Source organism: Oikopleura dioica, chromosome 2, assembly GCF_907165135.1.
Source record: "Oikopleura dioica chromosome 2, OKI2018_I68_1.0, whole genome shotgun sequence".
Classification (NCBI taxonomy): domain Eukaryota; kingdom Metazoa; phylum Chordata; class Appendicularia; order Copelata; family Oikopleuridae; genus Oikopleura; species Oikopleura dioica.
The window spans coordinates 7,632,137-7,653,520 of NC_137292.1; the positions used below are offsets into that span (position 1 = coordinate 7,632,137).

Consider the following 21,384-nt stretch of genomic DNA (forward strand, 5'->3'; position numbering starts at 1 on the left):
TGGTAAAAGAGCAAAATATTTTATTCACATTATGTCAGACAAGGCAGAAAAGAATTGATTCGTTATTTTTTTTTTGCATTTTTTGTTTTTTAAAAGATGTTCATTCCAGCCAATTTGGCATCGGAGGGTTCTCCACCTGGTTTGAGCTCGTCCAAAATAGCAAAGACAGCAGCTCTAAGGTCGCCCATGTTGACTTCCTTTGGCGCTCCGACTGGACCAGGGTTTCCAGGCATACCGGGAAGACCTCTTGGTCCCGGCTGACCTCGTTGACCAGTTGGACCGTTGTCACCAGTGTCTCCAGAGGCACCAGGGGGACCCTTGATACCTTGTTCTCCTTGAGGTCCTGTTACTCCTCGCTCTCCATGAGCACCAGGTCGGCCCCAAAGACCAGGTTCACCCTTGGGTCCGACAACACCGGGGGTACCATCTTTTCCTGGAAGACCTGCGGGTCCCTCGGGACCTGCTGCACCTTGAGCGCCAGGCTCTCCGTCAGCTCCGACGTCACCATCTTCACCAGGTGGACCCTTCTCACCAGGAACACCAGCTTGACCAGGAGCACCAGGACAACCGGTCGGGAGGGGGCACTGGCATTCGCAGTGAAGCGACTTCTGTGGTGGCTCTGGGCACTGGCTCTGACAAGAGTCAATGACGTCATGGATGGATCGCGCATCGTTGTACTCGTAGATGTCGTTGGAGTCGTTGTTGAGCATAGTCATAATTTCTGCTCGCTTGGAGCACTGTTCGACCTTTCGTTGGAAGTTCGATTTTTGGCACTCTTCGATGGTTTTGAACTCTTCACCTCGTGTAACAGCGTGGAGCTCAACATCTGATCCAAGCTGACGGAGCTTTTGTTGAACGTCTCGTGGCTCGACGCTGGGATGGTTGTAACCGTCGGCAACAGTGACAAGGACTTTTTTGCTGTTAGGTCTGGCCTTGTTGAATTCAGAGATGGCTTCATCAAGACCGTTGGTGACGTAGGTTCCCTCGGCGACAAAGTTCTCTGGGGACATTCCCTCGATGGCGGATTTGATGTCTTCGATGTTGTCAGCGAAAGAGATGACAGTCTCTTGGGATTTTGAGTATTGCACGATGGAGATTCGTGCCTCCTCGCTGCTCACGCCGATTTCCATCTTGATTTTAAATTAAAACTAAGTTTGCAAAAAATAAACGTACATGGAATTTCTTCGCCAAAGCTTCAACGTAGGACACAACACCCTGCCAGATATCCCATCCGCAAGAGCACACATCAATCATGATGACAACGTCCAGATCGCACTTTGGAGCTGGCTCTTGTTGGCAATCACAAGTGCATCCTTAATAAAATCGTTAATAATTTTCCACGATTTTTTTGCAAGTACCGTCTTCTTGTTGCATAACAGCAGAGCATTCCTCTGGTGGCGGGCAGATTGGAACCTCTGGAGCCTCACATTCGTCATCTCCGTAGTTGATCTCAGGCTGTTCAGGTCTTGGACCTCTGTCTTGGACGGGCATGTCTTTGTAAGGATCATCTCCCATTGGCAGTTCATTGAAGTTGATGGTTGTTCGCCAGTTGTCCTGTACGCGATTGACTCTCTGTCGACGGGATCCTCGTCGGAAAGCATCGCCTTCTTCTACCAAAAGGGCAGCGAGAAGACCCTGAAAAACATTAATCCCTCATCTGAATAAACTAAGAGTTACTACCTTGAACAGCTTCATTCTCTAATTTTCCGAGCTTCTGAGCTTGAGCCGGGCAAGGTTACGAGTGAAAGCGGCTTTGAAGTGAGCCGGATGAAAACATTTCTGAGATCGTAAAGCCAATTTTAGTACCAGCATCAACCTGCCAACATGCCGATCTGTCATTATTCGGACGAAAAGCACCAATTAGTCAATCAACATAAAAAATGAAAACGATGGTATTTGAACTTCTTCGGCGCTCGAACTTACTTGCTCATCGATAAATTTATTCTTATTCACTGATGAGTTCTTTTCTGCAGCAAAATGAATAGGAATAAGTCTAGGAAAACTAACAAGGCAAAAATAAAGTCATTCATAATTATTTATTGCTCATCTAACATCGCATGTGCAGTATCTTGGCAATTATTTCTCAGAGCGCAGATACGAGAATGATCAGAAGATTCGCGGTGCTCATTTTTGCTTTTTCTAGCGCCTTCAGAAATGACAGAAAAGATTACACAGAATTTGCTTTCCGTGCGCAACTAACGATAAAAATCCCAGAACAACTCCCGGACCAGGACCTTGTCTCTACGACTGAGCCAACAACTTTGATGACAAAAATTGAAGAAGAAACGACAAATAAAGAAAGCGAATTTGTTTCAACAACTAAAGACGTGGGGAAAGATGATTATTTTTTCATTTTTGCTCAAAAGCCACAACCGGTCTTAGGGTGGCCAATCGAATGGAAAACTATAGAAATGAGCTTCATCATGTCAGCTGAAGGAAATTTTGTCGATGATCGAAAGATTAACGTTCCACCTTCTGATTCTGTTTACGGCTACACCGGAGGAAGCGTATGGTCATTTGTGAACGGAGAAGTTTACATTTTTGGCGGACTGGATGATCCGAAGTCTGAAGATCTCCTAGAAAATACGAAGAAGATTTCAAAGTTGGAAAATTGCGAGATACGTAGGACAAATAAGCAGCTCAAATTCGCAGTAAGTGGCGTCTCATTCATCATGGAGGTCCAAAATAAAGAAGGATCCAGAGGTGAGCGGAAGTTTTCTGCGAAACTATCAGTAAAAATTTGTTAATTAGCGCTAATTTGTGGCCATCAAAATCAGTGCGAAGAGTTTGATGGGAACTCTTCATCGCTAACACCACCACTAAAATATCAACATGCTGGAGGTTGTCTAGCTTATTATGATTCTTATCCGACTATTGTTGGTGGTCAAACATGGTGGGGATGGGGAAAGAAAGTTGAATCTCTAACTGGGCCTGGATGGGTGGAACTTACTTCTCATAAAAGGCAATAAACGAAGATTAAATAGTGAAAAAAATGAATTACAAGGAACCTGCATTCTCCCGGATGCATCAGCTTAGAGGGAACACTTTTGACTGTTGGTGGCTATATTTCGAATGATGACTACGTCGACGATGTTTGGAGGCTCAAAAATTCCGAGTGGTCGCTTTCTGGACATCTGAACCATGTTTACTTTTTTATTCTTCGGAACAAGTATTGAAATAAAATTTAGGCTGTTGGGTACAACACACTTTTGAGCCATGGAAACTGGGTCTACTCTTTTCCTGGGTTTGTCTCGTCAGATCGTCAGAACAAGTTTGCAGTGGAAAAATTTCAGCTTGTCGAAGACACTGTTATCGCAGAGAGCGTGAAGTTCTATGGTGGTGACAAGGCGTTCGAATATCCATTTCCTCTAGTCTTACAAGTACCTCTTGACTTCTGTTTGTAAATAAATTATTCTCAACAAATTTATGACTTTGATTCTTCAGATATTCCTTCATTTCAAAAAAAACATTTCCATGCTGTAGAATAGCCTAATCTGAATCTTTCAAGCAGAAAAAGATGTGCCTTGACTGTGGATCGAACACAGGACCTTCAGATCTTCAGTCTGACGCTCTCCCAACTGAGCTATCAAGGCGAAGGATATGGCCAGTACGGGGATCGAACCCGCGACATTCGCGTTATTAGCACGACGCTCTAACCAACTGAGCTAACCGGCCTGGAGAAGGGCGCAATTATTACGCTACTTATTCGACTTTTTTACGTAAACGAAAAAATAATCAAAAATTTGTCCAAATTTTATGCTGGCGTCTTTGATTTTCGCTATTTTGTCAAATGACAATGGCAATTTTGGTCAAAGAAAGAGAAAGTCTCAATTTTGAAATCTGGAAAGCCCGAATTCTCCGCGCGCCGCGATTGGTGCGAGGGAGAGATGAGCCATTTTTGGTGCGTTACTCAAAGTGACAAAAGCTTGCGCCATCGAGAATGTTCTGTCATCGCTTCAGTTTCAATTTGCCCCCGTGAATCATCACTGATAAAAACCCCCTGTTTCCCACTGCACTGCAAGACTTATTGAGTTCTTTTCATTCGAGAAAAAAGAGAAAACTTTTTAGATAAAAAAAGCAAGAGAATCTGATCATGGAAAGTGATGCGAGACCGCCAGATGATGGCGGAGGGAAACCGCAAACTAAAATGAAAAACAATCGTATGTAAAAAATAATTATTATTCAACTTTATATTCAAACTGAAAATATCATTATTTTTTCTTGACTGAAAGTACCCTTGAGAAGTGAAAAATATTGGTTTTAAATTTTGTCGTTTAGAAAATCGATACTCAAAAAACGGACGAGGCCGTCCAAATTCTGGCGGCAAAAGCGGTCAGAATCAGCGAAATCAAGCTGAAGGCGACAATCAAGGTCGAAATTCCATTCAAAATGAAGGCAGAGGTCAGAACAGAGGAAGCTTTTACAATCGCGGATCGCGGGGTCGAAATTCAAGAGGAAACAAGAATTCTCCCGCCCAGTCGATCGGATTCAATGTGAATGCTCCTGTATTCGTCCCAGGAAGTGTCGAAATGAGGAATCCTCCTGCTCGTGGCGGTGGCAGAGGCCGAGGAAGAGGAAGGGGTGGCTCAAGAGCGATAAAAATTATCGACCCAGAGGTAAAGAAAAAGGCCGGAAAGTTCAGTATTACAAATTTTTAGAAAAATGAAGAAATCAGGATTGGAGCAAAATCTCCTGATGACGGAAAGCCCCAGACTCCTCGCAAAGAATCGAATCGAAACCAAAATCAAAGTAGAAATCGAAATAAAAGTGGGAATCCAGCTAATCGGCCAGCAACCAGGCAGGCGGAACAAGCAGATATCAACGCTCTTGCCGATGGAGTCAGCAAGGTAAAATTTCTTTTATAGATAAATTATCTAATTTTACTCATAGTTGATTTCGAAAAGACACAAGACAAAAATGAACGAAGACCAGCACGAAATCCTCTCCCGAAAGATTCAAAAGAACCTGTTGGAATGCAGTATTTGTTTGGAAAAGATGAAGCATTACGAAAAGGTGTGGCACTGCGGCAACTGCTACAATCTCTTGCATTTGAAATGCGCTACGGAGTGGGGAAAAGCAGCACTGAAAGACAAGAGTACGTGGAGATGTCCGTACTGCCAGAACGAATCTCGCTTCCTTCCAAATCGCTACTACTGCTACTGTGGACGCGAAGAGAATCCGACATCGAGTTACGGTGAATTGGCGCACTCCTGCCACCAGCCCTGCGATCGCCCTCAGAAGTGCCCTCATCGTTGTCCTCTGGAATGTCACCCTGGTGCTTGTCCTCCCTGTAAAGCCACCTCTTTAGCTGAGTGCTCCTGTGGCAAGACAAAAGCGCGTATAAAATGTGGTACTGATCTTCGTTGCGAAGAAATATGTGGAAAAGAACTCGCCTGCGGCTACCACAGTTGCGGGGAAAAGTGCCATCCAGGCTCATGCAAGCCTTGCGAAGAAATCGACCTGCTGGAGTGCGTCTGTGGACGAGTTGAGAAAGAGGTCCCTTGTGGCGTCGAATACGACTGGAGTTGCGAGCAGAAATGCGAGAAAATGAAAGACTGCGGGAATCACCCCTGCGAGCTTGTTTGCCATGAGGGAGCTTGTGAAATCTGCCCGTATACGCCCGAAAGAGTCTCTAGTTGTCCTTGTGGCGCGATACCGGTTTTGCGCAACTCGAGGAAATCTTGTCTTGATCCGATTCCTACGTGCGATGGATATTGCGAGAAAGAGCTGATGTGCGGCCACAAATGCCCAGAAAAGTGTCACGAAGGAAAATGCCCCCCGTGCAAGGTCGAGTTAAAAGTCGAATGCCGCTGCGGACGGACTGGCGATTTACTGGTCAACTGCCACGACTATTTCATGGATCCCAAAGCGGCTCAATGTAAGCGCCCATGTAAGAAGAAAATGAGCTGCGGACGACACACATGCCAGGTCTTGTGCTGTCCAGATCGACTCGACAGCGGACCGAATTCGCATATTTGCACGAAACCCTGCGGAAGAATGCTTCAGTGCGGCACTCATCGTTGCGAACAAGTCTGTCATCGAGGAAACTGCCGGCGATGCTTGGAAGTTTCCTTTGACGAGCTGACTTGCCACTGTGGCCAGCAAGTATCATACCCACCGATTCAATGTGGCCAGAAGCCGCCAGAATGCCAAGAGATCTGCCGAAGGGAGCACAGCTGCAACCACACCGTTCATCACAATTGTCATTCTGATGAAAGCTGCCCTCCATGCACCGTGTTGACAGAAAAAGAATGCAACTGTGGAAAAGAAATACGGCGAAATATTCCCTGCCACTTGAACATTGTCTCGTGTGGACGACAGTGCGGAAAAGAGCTTCCTTGTGGCCACACTTGTCCTAAGATATGCCATGATGGAGACTGTATCACTGGCGAAAATCATGTTTGTCAACAGAAATGCCAGGAAATACGGCCAACTTGTGGTCACATTTGCGCGAAAAAATGCCACACTGGAGTTCCATGCGAGCCCTTCGACTACTGCGAGGTGAAAATTGCACTCAAGTGCGCATGCAAAAGACGAACGCAGAACTTTCTTTGTCCAAAGATTGAACAGATGAAGGCTCACCAGCTAAAGATGATGGCGCAACAAGGTCAAGCCGTTCCTGCGGGGGAGATGATCTTGTCGATTGAGTGTGATGCTGAGTGCGAAGTTCAGGAAAAGCTTTAAAAACAATCAATATATTTTGATAATTTAAAAAGGTGGAAGTTCAATTTTTGAGCTTTTTTAGAGAATAAAGGCTAGGGACGAATTCTTAAAAGCTAATAAGGAACGGAACCGTCAGATTGCCGCTGCTCTTGCGATCGAAAATCCGGTCATTTCATCAATCCCAGAAGTTGTCTATCCAGAGAGCGTTGTTCGATTTGCAACGGAAAGACCCAAACTGGCAATAACTGTCGAAACGAACCTGCGAAGGCTAGCGAAGCAATGCGAAGAAGCACCTGGAAAGGGGATATTTGAGTACAACCTACCACCGATGAATAAGAAGGAACGAATGTTTGTACACGAGCTCTCTGATTTTTACAACATCGAATCTAAAGGTAACTATTTTTTCAATAAATCAACATAAGCCTCATTTTTATCAGGTAGGGGAACGGAGCCGAATCGCCACCTACTCCTTGTTGCTGTAAAAGGGATGACAATCGCCCCACCGAATACGCTTTCAAAGATGCTCAAAATCTCTCCAAGCTCCTATCAATCTACATGGAGTCGACCTGTCGCTAACAAGTTCTATTAGTTCTATCGACGCTGCACTTAATAAAAGCTCTTCAAAAAGTTCAAATTCATGCGATTTTTTATGAAAAATGTTAAGAATTAATGCTTCGTATTGTCGATTTCGGTCCAGATATTCATGACAAAGAATCCAAAAAGGCAGATCAGTACATTTCTCATGGCTCTGCTTCTGAGAGACGAGAAATTCTAGACGGGATCAAGGGATTTTCAATATTTGACGCTGATGATGTCGAGGATCTCGAGAGAAATTGCACATCGATGATTGAGCGAGGGGGCAAGGGAAAATTCAGGGTCAAGTCCATAGGTACATACTATCTTTTCGATAGGAAATTAACCGGAAAATCAGACATTTCTCGATTGCGGATGAAATACTTTTTTGGCCACGGATACGACTACGGCGGGGGCAAAGGATCGGAAAAATTCTTCAATCCAAAGGATATTTCGCCTATTCCAGAATGGATCTATGAAAGCATCATTGAAAAGATGGAAAAGACCGGCATCGTCGACAAGAATTGGATCAACTCAGTCGTCATAAACGATTATGAACCGGGAGGATTTATCGTTCAGCACCAAGACCCACCTCATCTTTTTGAAAGGAAAGTTTAAAAAAAGCTATAAAGAGTCAGCAAAAGGCAAATTTTAATCTTTCAACAGACCGATTTTCATCTTGACCCTCTTCTCCGATTCAGCGTTATCTTTCGGGAACAGGTCGCATTTTTTGTAATCCCCTTTTGAAAACCCATGTTTCAAATCGAGACCAAGGTAAAGCTGCAACTTGCGGTTCGATAGAACTGTCGAGCCAGTAGAAGTGACTGCTAGCGATCCAATTTTGCGCCTTCCCATGCAAAGAGGAATTATAACATCTTTCGAGGGCATGTGTATGAATGAGGTAGGCTTAGCGGACGAATAAGAGAGTGAAGAAAGGTTTAAGATCAAACACTGTGTCCGACCAGTAGACACGAAAGAACGTCGTGTAGCCATTATTCTGCGGCGAATATGCGAAGATGGTCCAGTCCTTGAGCCGCTGACAAATGGCGAAAGCCTGCGTAATTTCGACAAAAAGCTACACAAAAAAGTCCAAAAACGATGCGAGAAGATGCTAGCCTCGAAGATCTTGCCCTATGAAAGGTCTTTCCATCTCGTCGAAGTGAAAAGAGAAACGGAAAAATGTAAAACACCGATTCGCAATTCATGCCATTCATTCATTTCATCTTTCAGCTAAAGCTGCGCCAAAAGAAAAGGTGAAAGAACCTTGGAGAAAACAGCCAAAACCGAAAAAAGAATCAAAAAAGAGGAAAGAAAAACTCAAGAAAAAGGGAGTCGGAACTTTCGAACTGGATCGACCTATTGAAAAGGACGAAAATGACAAACAGTGGAACTTTGGGGTATGTTTCTGCTTCCGGCTTCTATTTTTCCTCAGATATAATTTTCAAGGATTCACCAGAGAGAGTTTCAAAGCGAGTTGAGTGGTCTTCTGATGACGAGCAAAAGGAAAAGAATAAACGAATAGGTAGTGGGCTTAGTAAATCCAAGTCTGAAGAATAACTTTTAGGTAAAACTGGCGACATGGCCGATTTGATCTACGATTTCCATCACCAAGACAAGGATTTACGGGATATGGACATCAAGACTATTGAGCGCAAAGTGTACGACTATTTAGCCATACTTGATTGAACTTTCATTTCTTTTTAGTCACATGCAAAAGAGCAGGAAACAGCGAGGCCGCGAGTTCCGCGACAAAATCAACTCGAAGTTCGGTTTCAAAACCAGCGTTGCCAATTCCGATTCTGATTCTTCCGACTCGTCCGACTCTTCCGAAGAAGTCAGACCCAAAAAGACGAGGATCAGCAAGTTTACGTTCTAGTCATGCTTTCTCTGTACTGCCACTTATTTCTCTTTCAAAATGTTTGTCTGAAAATAGCAAAATATTCCACGCTTTCAAACTCTTGAACTCGTTTTATTTGTATTAAAATATCAGAAACGATGGAAAAGTATGAATTCGGAAGTAAAGATGTTCTCTGGTGTCAGATTGAAAACTGGTACCCGATTTTCAAAAGGTTTTGCCCAAAGACGGAATTCTTCCCGCTTGATAAGGTAATTCTCTGACCACTTTAGTCGCTTGCTGATCTGATTCTAGAGCGCGCTCAACTATCTGAAATCAAATGACAGCATCGTTTTACCAGAAGAAGAGCCTGAACCAGCCGGTCCTCAGCCGGATATCTTCGGTCAAATTGACTCGGATGATGCTTTCTCTGACTGGTCCACGGACGAAGAAGCGGAGTCTGTTCCACACGTGAATCCAGTCCCAGATCTTTGCAGAAAAATTCGCCGGGTCATTGGCGAGCGTGCTAGAAAAGCTGTCGTTCCCAAATTGAACTGGAGTTGTCCCTCTGACGCGCTGCATTTTTCGCCAGATCAGTCGCTTAAATCAGGGATGGAAATATGACAAAATTTTCCAGCGGCACCGGCACGGCACGGCACAACCAAAATACCCGTGCCGCGGCACGGTACGGCACGGCACGGCACAAAATTCAATAATGGGGTGCCGCGGCACCACGGCACGGCACGGCACAAATTTGAGTCATATAAATTATTAATTAAAATGAAAAAAATTAAAGCTGCTAGTGTTCTTATAGAATTTTGACAAGGTTTAAATGAAAACCATAATAAAATTAAAATCTTGGGTAATTTGAATTTTTCAAACAATGGGTGAGGGTGGGGTTGGGGACGTTACAAAGATTGACAGCAATGTTCCCAGCCAATGTCAAGCCCCTTAAATTCAAAAATCAAGGAACGGGGCTGAAACGGCCCGAAGGGCCGTCAAGCCCTTAAATTCAAAAATCAAGGAACGGGGCTGAAACGGCCCGAAGGGCCGTCAAGCCCCTTAAATTCAAAAATCAAGGAACGGGGCTGAAACGGCCCGAAGGGCCGTCAAGCCCCTTAAATTCAAAAATCAAGGAACGGGGCTGAAACGGCCCGAAGGGCCGTCAAGCCCCTTAAATTCAAAAATCAAGGAACGGGGCTGAAACGGCCCGAAGGGCCGTCAAGCCCCTTAAATTCAAAAATCAAGGAACGGGGCTGAAACGGCCCGAAGGGCCGTCAAGCCCCTTAAATTCAAAAATCAAGGAACGGGGCTGAAACGGCCCGAAGGGCCGTCAAGCCCCTTAAATTCAAAAATCAAGGAACGGGGCTGAAACGGCCCGAAGGGCCGTCAAGCCCTTAAATTCAAAAATCAAGGAACGGGGCTGAAACGGCCCGAAGGGCCGTCAAGCCCTTAAATTCAAAAATCAAGGAACGGGGCTGAAACGGCCCGAAGGGCCGTCAAGCCCCTTAAATTCAAAAATCAAGGAACGGGGCTGAAACGGCCCGAAGGGCCGTCAAGCCCCTTAAATTCAAAAATCAAGGAACGGGGCTGAAACGGCCCGAAGGGCCGTCAAGCCCCTTAAATTCAAAAATCAAGGAACGGGGCTGAAACGGCCCGAAGGGCCGTCAAGCCCCTTAAATTCAAAAATCAAGGAACGGGGCTGAAACGGCCCGAAGGGCCGTCAAGCCCCTTAAATTCAAAAATCAAGGAACGGGGCTGAAACGGCCCGAAGGGCCGTCAAGCCCTTAAATTCAAAAATCAAGGAACGGGGCTGAAACGGCCCGAAGGGCCGTCAAGCCCTTAAATTCAAAAATCAAGGAACGGGGCTGAAACGGCCCGAAGGGCCGTCAAGCCCCTTAAATTCAAAAATCAAGGAACGGGGCTGAAACGGCCCGAAGGGCCGTCAAGCCCTTAAATTCAAAAATCAAGGAACGGGGCTGAAACGGCCCGAAGGGCCGTCAAGCCCTTAAATTCAAAATCAAGGAACGGGGCTGAAACGGCCCGAAGGGCCGTCAAGCCCCTTAAATTCAAAAATCAAGGAACGGGGCTGAAACGGCCCGAAGGGCCGTCAAGCCCCTTAAATTCAAAAATCAAGGAACGGGGCTGAAACGGCCCGAAGGGCCGTCAAGCCCCTTAAATTCAAAAATCAAGGAACGGGGCTGAAACGGCCCGAAGGGCCGTCAAGCCCTTAAATTCAAAAATCAAGGAACGGGGCTGAAACGGCCCGAAGGGCCGTCAAGCCCCTTAAATTCAAAAATCAAGGAACGGGGCTGAAACGGCCCGAAGGGCCGTCAAGCCCCTTAAATTCAAAAATCAAGGAACGGGGCTGAAACGGCCCGAAGGGCCGTCAAGCCCTTAAATTCAAAAATCAAGGAACGGGGCTGAAACGGCCCGAAGGGCCGTCAAGCCCTTAAATTCAAAAATCAAGGAACGGGGCTGAAACGGCCCGAAGGGCCGTCAAGCCCTTAAATTCAAAAATCAAGGAACGGGGCTGAAACGGCCCGAAGGGCCGTCAAGCCCCTTAAATTCAAAAATCAAGGAACGGGGCTGAAACGGCCCGAAGGGCCGTCAAGCCCCTTAAATTCAAAAATCAAGGAACGGGGCTGAAACGGCCCGAAGGGCCGTCAAGCCCCTTAAATTCAAAAATCAAGGAACGGGGCTGAAACGGCCCGAAGGGCCGTCAAGCCCTTAAATTCAAAAATCAAGGAACGGGGCTGAAACGGCCCGAAGGGCCGTCAAGCCCTTAAATTCAAAAATCAAGGAACGGGGCTGAAACGGCCCGAAGGGCCGTCAAGCCCTTAAATTCAAAAATCAAGGAACGGGGCTGAAACGGCCCGAAGGGCCGTCAAGCCCCTTAAATTCAAAAATCAAGGAACGGGGCTGAAACGGCCCGAAGGGCCGTCAAGCCCCTTAAATTCAAAAATCAAAGAACGGGAATTGTCCTTTATATTTACCGATAATAAAAATTTTATGTGAAAATAGTGTTATACTGTGCCGCGGTGCCGCAACCAGATTTTATTCTGCGGCACGGCACGGTACGGCACGTGCCGTGCCGTGCCATGCCGCTGTGCCGTGCCGTGCCGTGCCGCTCAGATTTGCATCCCTGGCTTAAATGCATGAGCCCGAACGAGGTGTTTCTCCTTCTCAAATCGTCCGACAAAATTAATCACGACTTGACTTATCCTTTTGAAAACTGCAACGACTCTGATGATTCTGAAAGTCCGGTTTATACACTGGCTCTGCAAGAATTTGCAAAACTCGCTCCTTCTCGTGAATTTCGTTGCTTTATTCGCGACAAAAAGCCAGTTGCGATTTGTTCCAGATCGACTACATTCAGCGATGACGAGGAAGACTTTTTCGACGAAGTTTACGAGGAGCTTTTGGAGTTTTTAGATCTACAAATCATTCCGAAAGTAGAACTAAGTTCATTCGTAATTGATGTTTACAAAAAAGAAGCGTCAGGGTTTCTGATTTTTGGATTCAGTCCTTTTGGGCTACCAACCTGGAGCATGTACTTTTCATGGAAGGCCTGGTTCGAATTCCGTTTAACCCGTTAACTGGGCATCCGATCTTATGCGTTAACGGGCGCGTGGCAGTCTAATGTCCACGCACCTTTTGGTGTTTTCTGAGAAATAGGGATGAGAAAAATTAATTCCAAGTGTAAAATCTGATTCAGAAGCGTCTTCTCTTTCTCCTTCATCTTTTTGTTTTGTTTTTGTGATTCGTTTAGGGGTTGAAAATTGAGGTCAAAGTTACGTCAATTTTCGACGCTGAGATTGGAGAAAAAGGGAAAGAAGGGAAAGGCGGGCGATTTGTATTATTCTTTCCCTTTTTCTCGCTCACTGAAGTTTTTCTTTCGCTTCTCCCGACCTGAATTTCATGCCGATTTTTTTCAAAATCACACAAACAGATAGAGAATCGATTGAATTTTTAAAAAATACAAAAATTTTTGATAAAAACTTGAGTTTCTCCTATCTTATGGCTCTACAATGGCTGCGTGGCCGTGAGACAGCCACGCGCCTGTTAACGGGTTAAATAAGCTAGCAATCAGCATAAATTTTTAACCGAGCAAAGGAACTATATGACGACGAATTTGGAGTCGAAGAGCCAGTCTATCGGTTCAATGATGGAGAGCAAGTGATAGGCTTGAGCCAGGACAATCGAGTACCACTGGACGCCATTCACATATCGCAAGGATTAGACTCGCAGAAATTAGTAGATTACATGCAACTTGTCAAAGAAGGAAAGCTTGATGGAGAAGGACTACAGTCGTAATTTCTTCGACGTTCTTTTGCTCAAAATTGTAAAAAGGTGTAATCGGCCAAACTTAATGAAATTTTACTTAGAATGAGATTGAGTCCGTCCGCTATTTCTTTGTTCCAATCGGCAACTGCTCTTCTCAAAAGATCACAAATCGAAAAAGAGCGTCTAAAAGGCTGTATCGTAGGCTTGTGGAAGACAGACGCGTTTTACTCTGACCTTGGCCTCGTCTACGCTGATGAGTCTTCTGTGATCATCGATGAAATAGACGACCCAAAGTTCTCCCCATACAAAGCAATTGATGAGCCGGGAATATATGTTTTTGAAAAGAAGCTTGAAAACCGAAAGTGCCTGATGGATTTACCAGTAGCTCCTGTTCAACCTGAAAAAGTCTCAATGAAAAGTTTCGAAGCACTTGTTACGGAAATCAACAGAATCTGCAAGACATTTCGGAAAACAGATGGGAACTTGAACTTCAAGGGAATCCACGAGCAAGAGATTATTAAAAATCTTTATCATTTTGACGGCCCTACGATGGACAGTGTGAAGTTCTCTCGAGGTCTCAATTCTTGGCAAACAAGAGGGGCCGAAATCCCAAAGTGTCAAAAAGTTTCTGCGAAAGACTTATCCTACGACGAGTTCAAGCACTCTTATGTTGAGCGAAATCGACCGGTAATCATCGCCGATGCTGTTGATAATTGGAAGGCATTTGACCTTTGGTCAAAGGAATATTTTCTCGAAAAACTGGAAGACGCAAAAATTCACGTGAAGCTTGGCGAGAGCGGTGTCTTTGAAGGACCCGAGGAGCGCGAATTATGGAATGATGCGGAGGAAAACGAATTACCGGAAAAACTTACGAAGAAATTGCGATTTCCTGAGCTTGTCATGGCCAGGCCGGGACATGTTCAATTAGAAATGAGTAAAATATTCGATCTGTTTCAAACTTCCTTGAGAGATCCAAACAAGGAATCATGGACATCTGGTAACGTTGATTTTTCTGTTTAACTCAATGAAATGATTTTAGCGTATATCGAGTACACGCCGATGAAATCTTCGAACGCTTTTTCAATTTTGAAACCTGACGTGCCTGAAATCAAAAAATACTTTCACGAGCTCAAGCTGCATCACCAAAATATCTGGATTGGTGATGGGCAGACGTTAGGGAAGATGCATTTCGACGAGTATGAAAACGGACTGGTAATGATAAAAGGATCGAAGCAGTTTCTGATCTACGACCCACGTGACAATCGGAATCTTTACGAGGGACATATTCCAGAAGCCAGATTTGAAATCGAAGAAACAAAGGAGGGAAAATATAAACTTATTCGAGACGGGCTTCAAGAATCAACGTCCATGGTGATGGCTCCTGTAAATGTCCTCAACCCAGATTACGAGAATTTTCCGCTTTTCAAAAATGCAAAACCTATGAACTGTACTGTAGGCCCGGGTGAGATGCTTTACTTACCTTCTTACTGGTGGCACGAAGTTCAGAGCTTTCCCGATTTAGATGAATACTTAAACATCGCCGTTAACTTTTGGTACGAGCCTTTCTTCTCCAAAGAATTTCCTTGTGCCGAGTGTCCTTTAGAGATTAATCCACAATACTTTGATCTTCTGTAAAAAGACCCAATTTTCTGTAGGCCTACTTTAGTGGTTTAAAATAGTGCAATATTTAATTTACAGCTACAATATTATCGACATATTTGCGATTTAGAATGCTCCCAAAGATTCCAAATCATTTACCGCCCACAAACAAAGTCGACTATCTCTTGGACTTGTCAGAATTGCTGGTTATTCACTTGATGGAAGAAACTGGCACCAAAGTGATCCCGTTACAAAGAGTAATCGACTTTATCCTTGAGAACATTCCCAGTAACCTGCCAGTAGGACAAGAGCTCATCGACGAAATACTCTCATTAATTTCGGCGAATCCTAAAATGACATACAAACTCAAAGCGAGGACGAACCGAATTCTCCATGACGGGAAGAATATCCATTTACTCGACGAAAAGTATTGGTTCGGTGAAACCTCCCTCCCATCAGAGCGACCGCCGCTTGGAAGAAAGATAAATCTGCCGGAACATATTTCCAATCTTATATTCGATCCTCAAATACGTTTCGAAGCCGTCCGTGGTTTTTGGTTCAGGCCAAAGCAAAATAAAGGCCTTCTTCTTTCGAGATTGGGGCAGATGATCGGTCAGACACCACGCTTACCTGCATTCGTTTATAATTTCATTTTAGTACACGATTATGGCTGTTTTGTTACCTATCTGCTACAGTGCTGTCGAGAATACCGCCCGCATTGGAACGAAACTGACGTTAAAATTTACGAAACGCGTCTGAAGGATCAAATCATGCAGCGGATAAAATCAAACCTAAATGTCGCCAGTTGCCTCGACTTGCCCTACATATCATTCTACACCTTCACTGTCCCTCTCCTCGTTGATTCCAACCTCATCAACTGTTTCCTCACTCACACGGCAGTCAACTACGCTCAAGATGGCCTCTTTCTGAAATCCGGACCAGGGCAAGTTTCAGAAAGCTGGGACGATGACAACAGCGAAATGGAGCCTGAAGAAGTCATCACAGAAAACTTGAAAAAGCTAGGCGACGATGATATTTTGTCTGTTTACTCCTCATCTTCGCGCACATCATGGAAATAACTGTATTTACTGATAATGTTTAAACAACCCAACTATAGAAAAATCAAATCGATAATAAAATGCCCTCACTTTTTTGTAACAAATTGAACTTTAAAATCGAACCAAACTCTGCCTAACGATCAAACCAATTTCGGCGCCAACAAAAACAGTCACTCGCTGAGATAAGAAATCTCTCGCCTTGCATTTTTGTTGTCTCATTTTTAGCCTACCAGAGCACCTTTTACGTTAGCTGAAGACAGATAGAAATATTTTTTATGAACGATCTCACTTCAGCAATGGATGAGTGGTCCTTTAACGTAAGGGATCAGGCACTTGGCGACAAGACGGGTACCGACGACGTCTTTTCCGGTAGCTTTTTCTTGGAAGAAGACAAACCTGGACATGAGAAACAAGTTCGAAGGAGGTAAGAAGAGAATGAAATAAGAGATGGGTGTCTCTAGGTTAACTTTAAATGTGCAGATGATTGATACAAAATTTTAGCGCTCGGCTTTCATCACGTAAGAAAAAAGGCGTGAAATTTCTCGTGGAAAAAGAAGCCGAGAAAACTCCACGACCACCGGCAAAGAAGAAGCCCAAGCAGGATCTTCCAGTTCCAAAAATCGAGGAATCGGAGGAAAAACCAAAGAAAGCCGCTCATGTCGCGGCTAAGAAGGTGGAACCAGTGCGGGCTACTACCAAGGCAGCGACGAAAAAGGTGGAGAAAACTGAGGCACCGAAGCCCTCTACTGCTTCTCTTCCCAAGCCGGTGGTGAAGGGAAGAAAAACAGAGACGGATCTAGGCGAGTTCTTCAAGTATAAGAACGATAAGGGCAAGGTTCGACGCAGTACGACGAATCCACAGCCCTTTAGTTTCATGGTACGCGAAGAACAGAAGAAGAAAGCACGGGAGGCTGCGAAGCAGGCATCAGCTGCTAATGTGTACAAGGACGACGAGTTAGAGTTCACCTCTAAGCCGGCCGTCCGAACAACCACTGCTGCAACTGTTAACCGTCTTGCTCAGCCAAAGAAAGTAGCGGCTCCCGTCGACGATGAAAAGAAAGAAGCACGACGCATTGCCAAGGCGAGACGAACTACTCGAGCGCTTTCGCCGAAATTTCGCACAGCTGCGCGCGCTGCTTCGCGAAAGTTCTCCACAACGGAAAATAAACCAGCTGAAGGAACTGAAAAGGAGGAACCCAAGAAGGTAACCGAAAATCAAGATCTTCAGGCATCTCTGACTGATTATTTAGAATAACACCGAGCGCAAGCCCTTCAAGCCAACGGTCGCAAAGTCGCCAAACTTCCACTACACAGCACGCGCTAAGAAGCGAGCCTTGGCCGAGCAGAACTGATTACAACGCTGCTCTGATGCTGCCCAAAACTTTCACCATTTCCACATAACAACCGTTCACCACACAACTTTTTGTATAAAAGAAACTAAAAGAACATCCTGTGCACTCTAATAAAACTGACTGTTTTACTAAAACGATAATTTTCCCGACATGATCTAAAATTGCATAATTCTTTGCATATTTTTATTCATAAGTCGTTGTTGTTTTATTTCTAGATTTCTCATGTTTTTTTTTCTCACACATTTTTCGAGCGGTATATTGACAATAGAATCACTTTTTAATCAAATCAGTTGATAATTATTCCTGTTTAAGAAATTGTACTCGAAAGAAAATGACTCTTCTTACGAGTCAGTTGATGAAGCTCCGACAGGATGCTTCATCCAATATGGAAATAGATGCCCGGAAACGCGTCTCAGTCCTGTACACGCCAGAAGAAGCGGCAAAATTGAGCTTGAGCGTCGTCCTTGAACTCGCCCAATCGGGTCTTTCGTTCCTCTCTGAAATCGATGATAAAATTGTCGAATATGCGGATGATCTTTTCTCGCCCGGATCTGTCGAGCTCGAGCGAAGTATGCTCAAGCCAGAAGATCATAAGATCCTATCAGACAAGATTCGCTTATTTCTGGTTCATCTTGCCCCGCATTATCTCATCCGAGCAGGTCAAAAGTGTCTTGAATGGCTCCTTGCTAGATATAACGTCGCAGAAGTTCAATATGCCGACCTTCTTTTCTCCCTGATGCCATATCACTCGACAAACCTTTGGACAAAGGTTGCGTGCCAAATCAAGTTTCAAGGCAACTGGCGCTGGTTGAAGAACTACAAGCACGAAGCGATTCATAGGGATGTCATTGTCAAAGAGTTTTCGTTGAACTTGCAGCTCTTATCCGACTTTTACAAGATCTTCGAGCTCGCAGCGGATAATGAAACTAATCCGATAGTTGTGTTTGGCATTTCGATTTCAAACCTGCTTGCTACAAAGCCAAAAGAAAGTGTCCTCGCTGTACTCGTTCAAAGCGTTATGAAAGGTTTCCAATCTGACAAAGTCGCACTTAGAGCTCATGCGATCACCACCATGGCTAGTCTTACTCTTCAAACAACGAGTTCTGCTTTGCTCGACGAGTCTTTGGCTAAGAAAATATTGAAGATTTCACTGAAGGATGGATGTCCTCTAAACCTCGAAGCTTTCAACTCTGTTTCTCTTGTCGCTCATTGCTCAGAAATTGAAAGTTTGCCATCGAAATTTTTCACCCGCACGATGAAGTACATTGCTGAAGGTTCTATGCTTCCTCAAATTTCCAAAAGCTCAGCGAAAGTCTTTCTTCTCCTCTTGAACCAAGCAACTCCCCTTGCTCTTGAAGAAGATCAATCAGCTTTGGCGACTGTCGAGTACATCTTGCATCAGCAAAGTTCGCATATAGATATTTCAAGCGCTTTGGAATTTGTCGTTGCGTCTGATTCCGATAGTAAGGGAGCGTTATTGGCGTTGTTCAGACGCTCTTGTAACGCTGACCTTCTTCCGAAGATCATGAATGTTTTGACAATTGAAGATACAAGTAAACTTCCTGCGGAAGTACTCATCCAACACCCTGAAAAGAAGATAAGAATGAATGCGCTCTCAAAGCTTGAAAAAGTCCCTGAAAACGAAAATCTTCTGCGCTCTTTCATCGACGGAGAAAATGAAAGCGATTTGGTCACTCTTGCGTTTGAAAAAATCGAACTCAGCAAACGACACGTTCCTTTCGTTTGTAACCAAGCGTTGAGGTTAAACAAGCCAGATTTACTTGAAACGTGTGCGGCGCTAGAAGATTTGCAAAACTTTGAAAAATACAAGTTGCTCGCCTACTCGATGGCATTGGGAAATGAAGAGTCTGTTTCGAAATCTCTCGGAGGTTCTCGAGTCGCAAACTGTAGCTTCGTCGACTTTGATGAGCTCATAAAAATCATGGAAACGGACAAATTGGGAGATGCCTTGAAAGCAATTTCCAAGGATGTAGCACGGACAGGTTTGATACTAGTGTTATGTGAATAAACTAAATTTAATTTCAAGAAACGAATCAAGTCGATAAAGTAACTCGACTTCTGAAACTCAGCAAAAGCTCCAGCGATCGTTTATCGGCGAGTTGTTTGGAATTAAGCTGCCGATTCATATTACCGACAAGTTCGCTTTCTTCGCCCTTTCTTGTCCAAATCTTCTTGGAAATTTTATCAACGAGCATTTGCCCAAGAATGTGGAGCTCGAAGTCTCAAACAAGGTAAAAATTATCAACAAGTAGAACTCAACTAACATTGTCAGGTAACTGCCGGTCGATTTTTCGCGCGTCTTGCGTTCCGGCATACAGAAGGAGTCGGCCCTGCTCTCATGGTCATCAAACTCTTAGGTAAGCGGTTATCAAAAAGTTTTTCTTAGAACTTATTTTTAAAGGATCCACAGAAGAGTATTGTCCGGTGATTGAGCTTTTGGCCCTACTTGGAATGTCCAATACTGAGGATTCAACAAGATCACTTGCTTTCGAAATTTTCGAGGGCATCCAGGCATCTCGTGATTCGGAAGATAAAGTCGCAAAGAAAATCATTAAAAAGAAAGGAGAAATCCTCTCTGATGGCAAGCAGCTAAAGCAAGTTCTTGGTCGAATAGTCGAAAAACAAGGAGCTGAGAACTGGTCTCTTTTACACGGTCAACTTTCTCGATTTGGTTTGCCGAAGCTTCTTGAGCTCTGTTCTGCCAATCTCGCGGATTATGTCGTCCCTGCTTTTATTGAAAAACGATCTCTTGATACAAGCCATGCTTACTTCACCTCATTATTTGCGCTGATGCAAAACATGACAACCGACATTTCCAACAACACTGTCGACGCTATCGATAATCAACTATCTTCCGGTCTTCTCAGTGGTCAAAACACTTCTGAGTTGCTTGTTGCCTTGTCAGGAAAAGCGTTTTCCTCGAAACAGAAGCAAATATCTCTGGCTAAGAAGCTCCTCTCGATTGCGCATGAAAGTGCGCAGACAAATTCTGGCATTTCGGAAGCGACTGTCGGCTATTTGAAAAATTTGCCTTCAGCAGTCATCAAAAGCATTCTTGCTGGCTGCCGCAAAACTAACGAAAAGACCAGTTTAACAAGAGCAAAGAAAGCTAAGAAAGACCAGCCTGAATTCACTCTTGAATTTGTACTCTTCGTAATTGAGCGATTGAGCTCATTCGACCAACTTGCTAATGAGATCAACGACATTTTCGAAGACTCGCTGGGCAACGAAGGCAACACAGAAAACATGATTCAAACGCGTGTTGTTGGCCTAGCTGCTTCAACGAAATTCGACAAGCTTAGGCCCGAATTGCTCGTTGAAGTTGTGAGACGCTGTTCCGCCCGAGGAAATGATGATGGAAATATGCTTCTTGTCTCCGCGCTTTCCTTATTGTCATCAATGGCTAGGTGTAATAGTAGAAAAATCGACCCCCCGATCGCCCTTTTTAAACTTTTAATTTCATGCAGAATAAGAATCCTTATGTCGCGGCGATCATTTTGGTACCAAATTCATCGCAATCGGACTTGGTTTTCGGCCGATAAGGAGCATTTGAAGGCCCAAAATAAGCACTAGAAATTTTCTAGCGCCCGGAAAGGGATGAATACTCCATCTCATCAGTACGCCACTTGTTCCAGATTGTAGAGCAGGCTCTACTCTATCGGAATCTACTCGCAAAAGTTGTGAACAGGGGCTCTAGTGAGAACCAGCGCCCGAAGAAGGTCGAAAAATGAAGCAAAATTGGGGTGAAATCATCAGTCTGAGATCATGGAAGTCAAATTTGGCCTTGATTTTGCCCCATTTTTTGAGCTTCTTCGGGCGCTGGTTCTCACGAGGGCCCCTGTTCACAACTTCTGCGAGTAGATTCCGATAGAGTAGAGCCTGCTCTACAATCTGGAACAAGTGGCGTACTGATGAGATGGAGTATTCATCCCTTTCCGGGCGCTAGAAAATTTCTAGTGCTTATTTTGGGCCTTCAAATGCTCCTTATCGGCCGAAA

General features: G+C 44.5%; 8 protein-coding genes and 2 non-coding genes across 14 annotated transcripts in view; 6 read left to right on the forward strand and 4 right to left on the reverse strand.

Moving 5' to 3' along the window:
• The window catches only part of LOC145696939 (26S proteasome regulatory subunit 8-like), an 88,001-nt gene that overhangs the window by 37,043 nt on the left and 29,574 nt on the right, over nt 1-21,384 (reverse strand). The gene's annotated exons all lie outside the window — the stretch shown is intronic.
• On the reverse strand, nt 16-1,778 carry LOC145696462 (uncharacterized). Its single transcript, XM_081773504.1, has 4 exons — nt 1,681-1,778; nt 1,359-1,635; nt 1,174-1,313; nt 16-1,130 (listed from the first exon to the last, which is right to left on the reverse strand). The coding sequence occupies exons 1-4, from the start codon at nt 1,693-1,695 to the stop codon at nt 90-92; spliced, it is 1,473 nt and encodes a 490-aa protein (XP_081629630.1). The 5' UTR covers nt 1,696-1,778; the 3' UTR covers nt 16-89.
• Nucleotides 3,521-3,593, reverse strand: TRNAF-GAA (transfer RNA phenylalanine (anticodon GAA)). The gene has a single exon. It is a non-coding gene; the product is annotated as a tRNA-Phe (tRNA).
• On the reverse strand, nt 3,602-3,675 carry TRNAI-AAU (transfer RNA isoleucine (anticodon AAU)). Its single transcript has one exon. It is a non-coding gene; the product is annotated as a tRNA-Ile (tRNA).
• LOC145696935 (protein shuttle craft-like) lies at nt 4,063-7,291 on the forward strand. Its single transcript, XM_081774053.1, has 6 exons — nt 4,063-4,160; nt 4,279-4,616; nt 4,659-4,847; nt 4,891-6,670; nt 6,783-7,055; nt 7,101-7,291. The coding sequence occupies exons 1-6, from the start codon at nt 4,094-4,096 to the stop codon at nt 7,250-7,252; spliced, it is 2,799 nt and encodes a 932-aa protein (XP_081630179.1). The 5' UTR covers nt 4,063-4,093; the 3' UTR covers nt 7,253-7,291.
• LOC145698037 (uncharacterized) lies at nt 7,333-9,202 on the forward strand. The gene is made up of 7 exons (XM_081775242.1): nt 7,333-7,552; nt 7,595-7,848; nt 8,180-8,417; nt 8,467-8,633; nt 8,683-8,758; nt 8,801-8,894; nt 8,941-9,202. Exons 1-7 carry the CDS (start codon nt 7,333-7,335, stop codon nt 9,110-9,112), a joined length of 1,221 nt encoding a protein of 406 aa, XP_081631368.1. The 3' UTR covers nt 9,113-9,202.
• On the forward strand, nt 9,227-9,694 carry LOC145698039 (uncharacterized). Its single transcript, XM_081775245.1, has 2 exons — nt 9,227-9,342; nt 9,386-9,694. The coding sequence occupies exons 1-2, from the start codon at nt 9,232-9,234 to the stop codon at nt 9,692-9,694; spliced, it is 420 nt and encodes a 139-aa protein (XP_081631371.1). The 5' UTR covers nt 9,227-9,231.
• On the forward strand, nt 12,218-13,387 carry LOC145696972 (translation initiation factor eIF2 assembly protein-like). Its single transcript, XM_081774105.1, has 2 exons — nt 12,218-12,639; nt 13,187-13,387. The coding sequence occupies exons 1-2, from the start codon at nt 12,229-12,231 to the stop codon at nt 13,385-13,387; spliced, it is 612 nt and encodes a 203-aa protein (XP_081630231.1). The 5' UTR covers nt 12,218-12,228.
• On the forward strand, nt 13,304-15,064 carry LOC145696950 (bifunctional peptidase and (3S)-lysyl hydroxylase Jmjd7-like). Its single transcript, XM_081774071.1, has 3 exons — nt 13,304-13,415; nt 13,459-14,354; nt 14,397-15,064. The coding sequence occupies exons 2-3, from the start codon at nt 13,460-13,462 to the stop codon at nt 14,990-14,992; spliced, it is 1,491 nt and encodes a 496-aa protein (XP_081630197.1). The 5' UTR covers nt 13,304-13,415; nt 13,459; the 3' UTR covers nt 14,993-15,064.
• Nucleotides 15,066-17,632, forward strand: LOC145696962 (uncharacterized). 2 transcript variants are annotated; one of them, XR_014133835.1, is made up of 3 exons: nt 15,066-15,568; nt 15,614-16,438; nt 16,516-16,656. XR_014133835.1 is itself a non-coding variant. In XM_081774091.1 (3 exons), exons 1-3 carry the CDS (start codon nt 16,290-16,292, stop codon nt 17,364-17,366), a joined length of 954 nt encoding a protein of 317 aa, XP_081630217.1. In that variant the 5' UTR covers nt 16,198-16,289; the 3' UTR covers nt 17,367-17,632. The 2 variants fall into 2 exon arrangements, 1 of the variants encoding a protein (XP_081630217.1); XM_081774091.1 differs by lacking the exon at nt 15,066-15,568 and adding an exon at nt 17,265-17,632 and having other exon boundaries at nt 16,198-16,438; nt 16,516-17,218.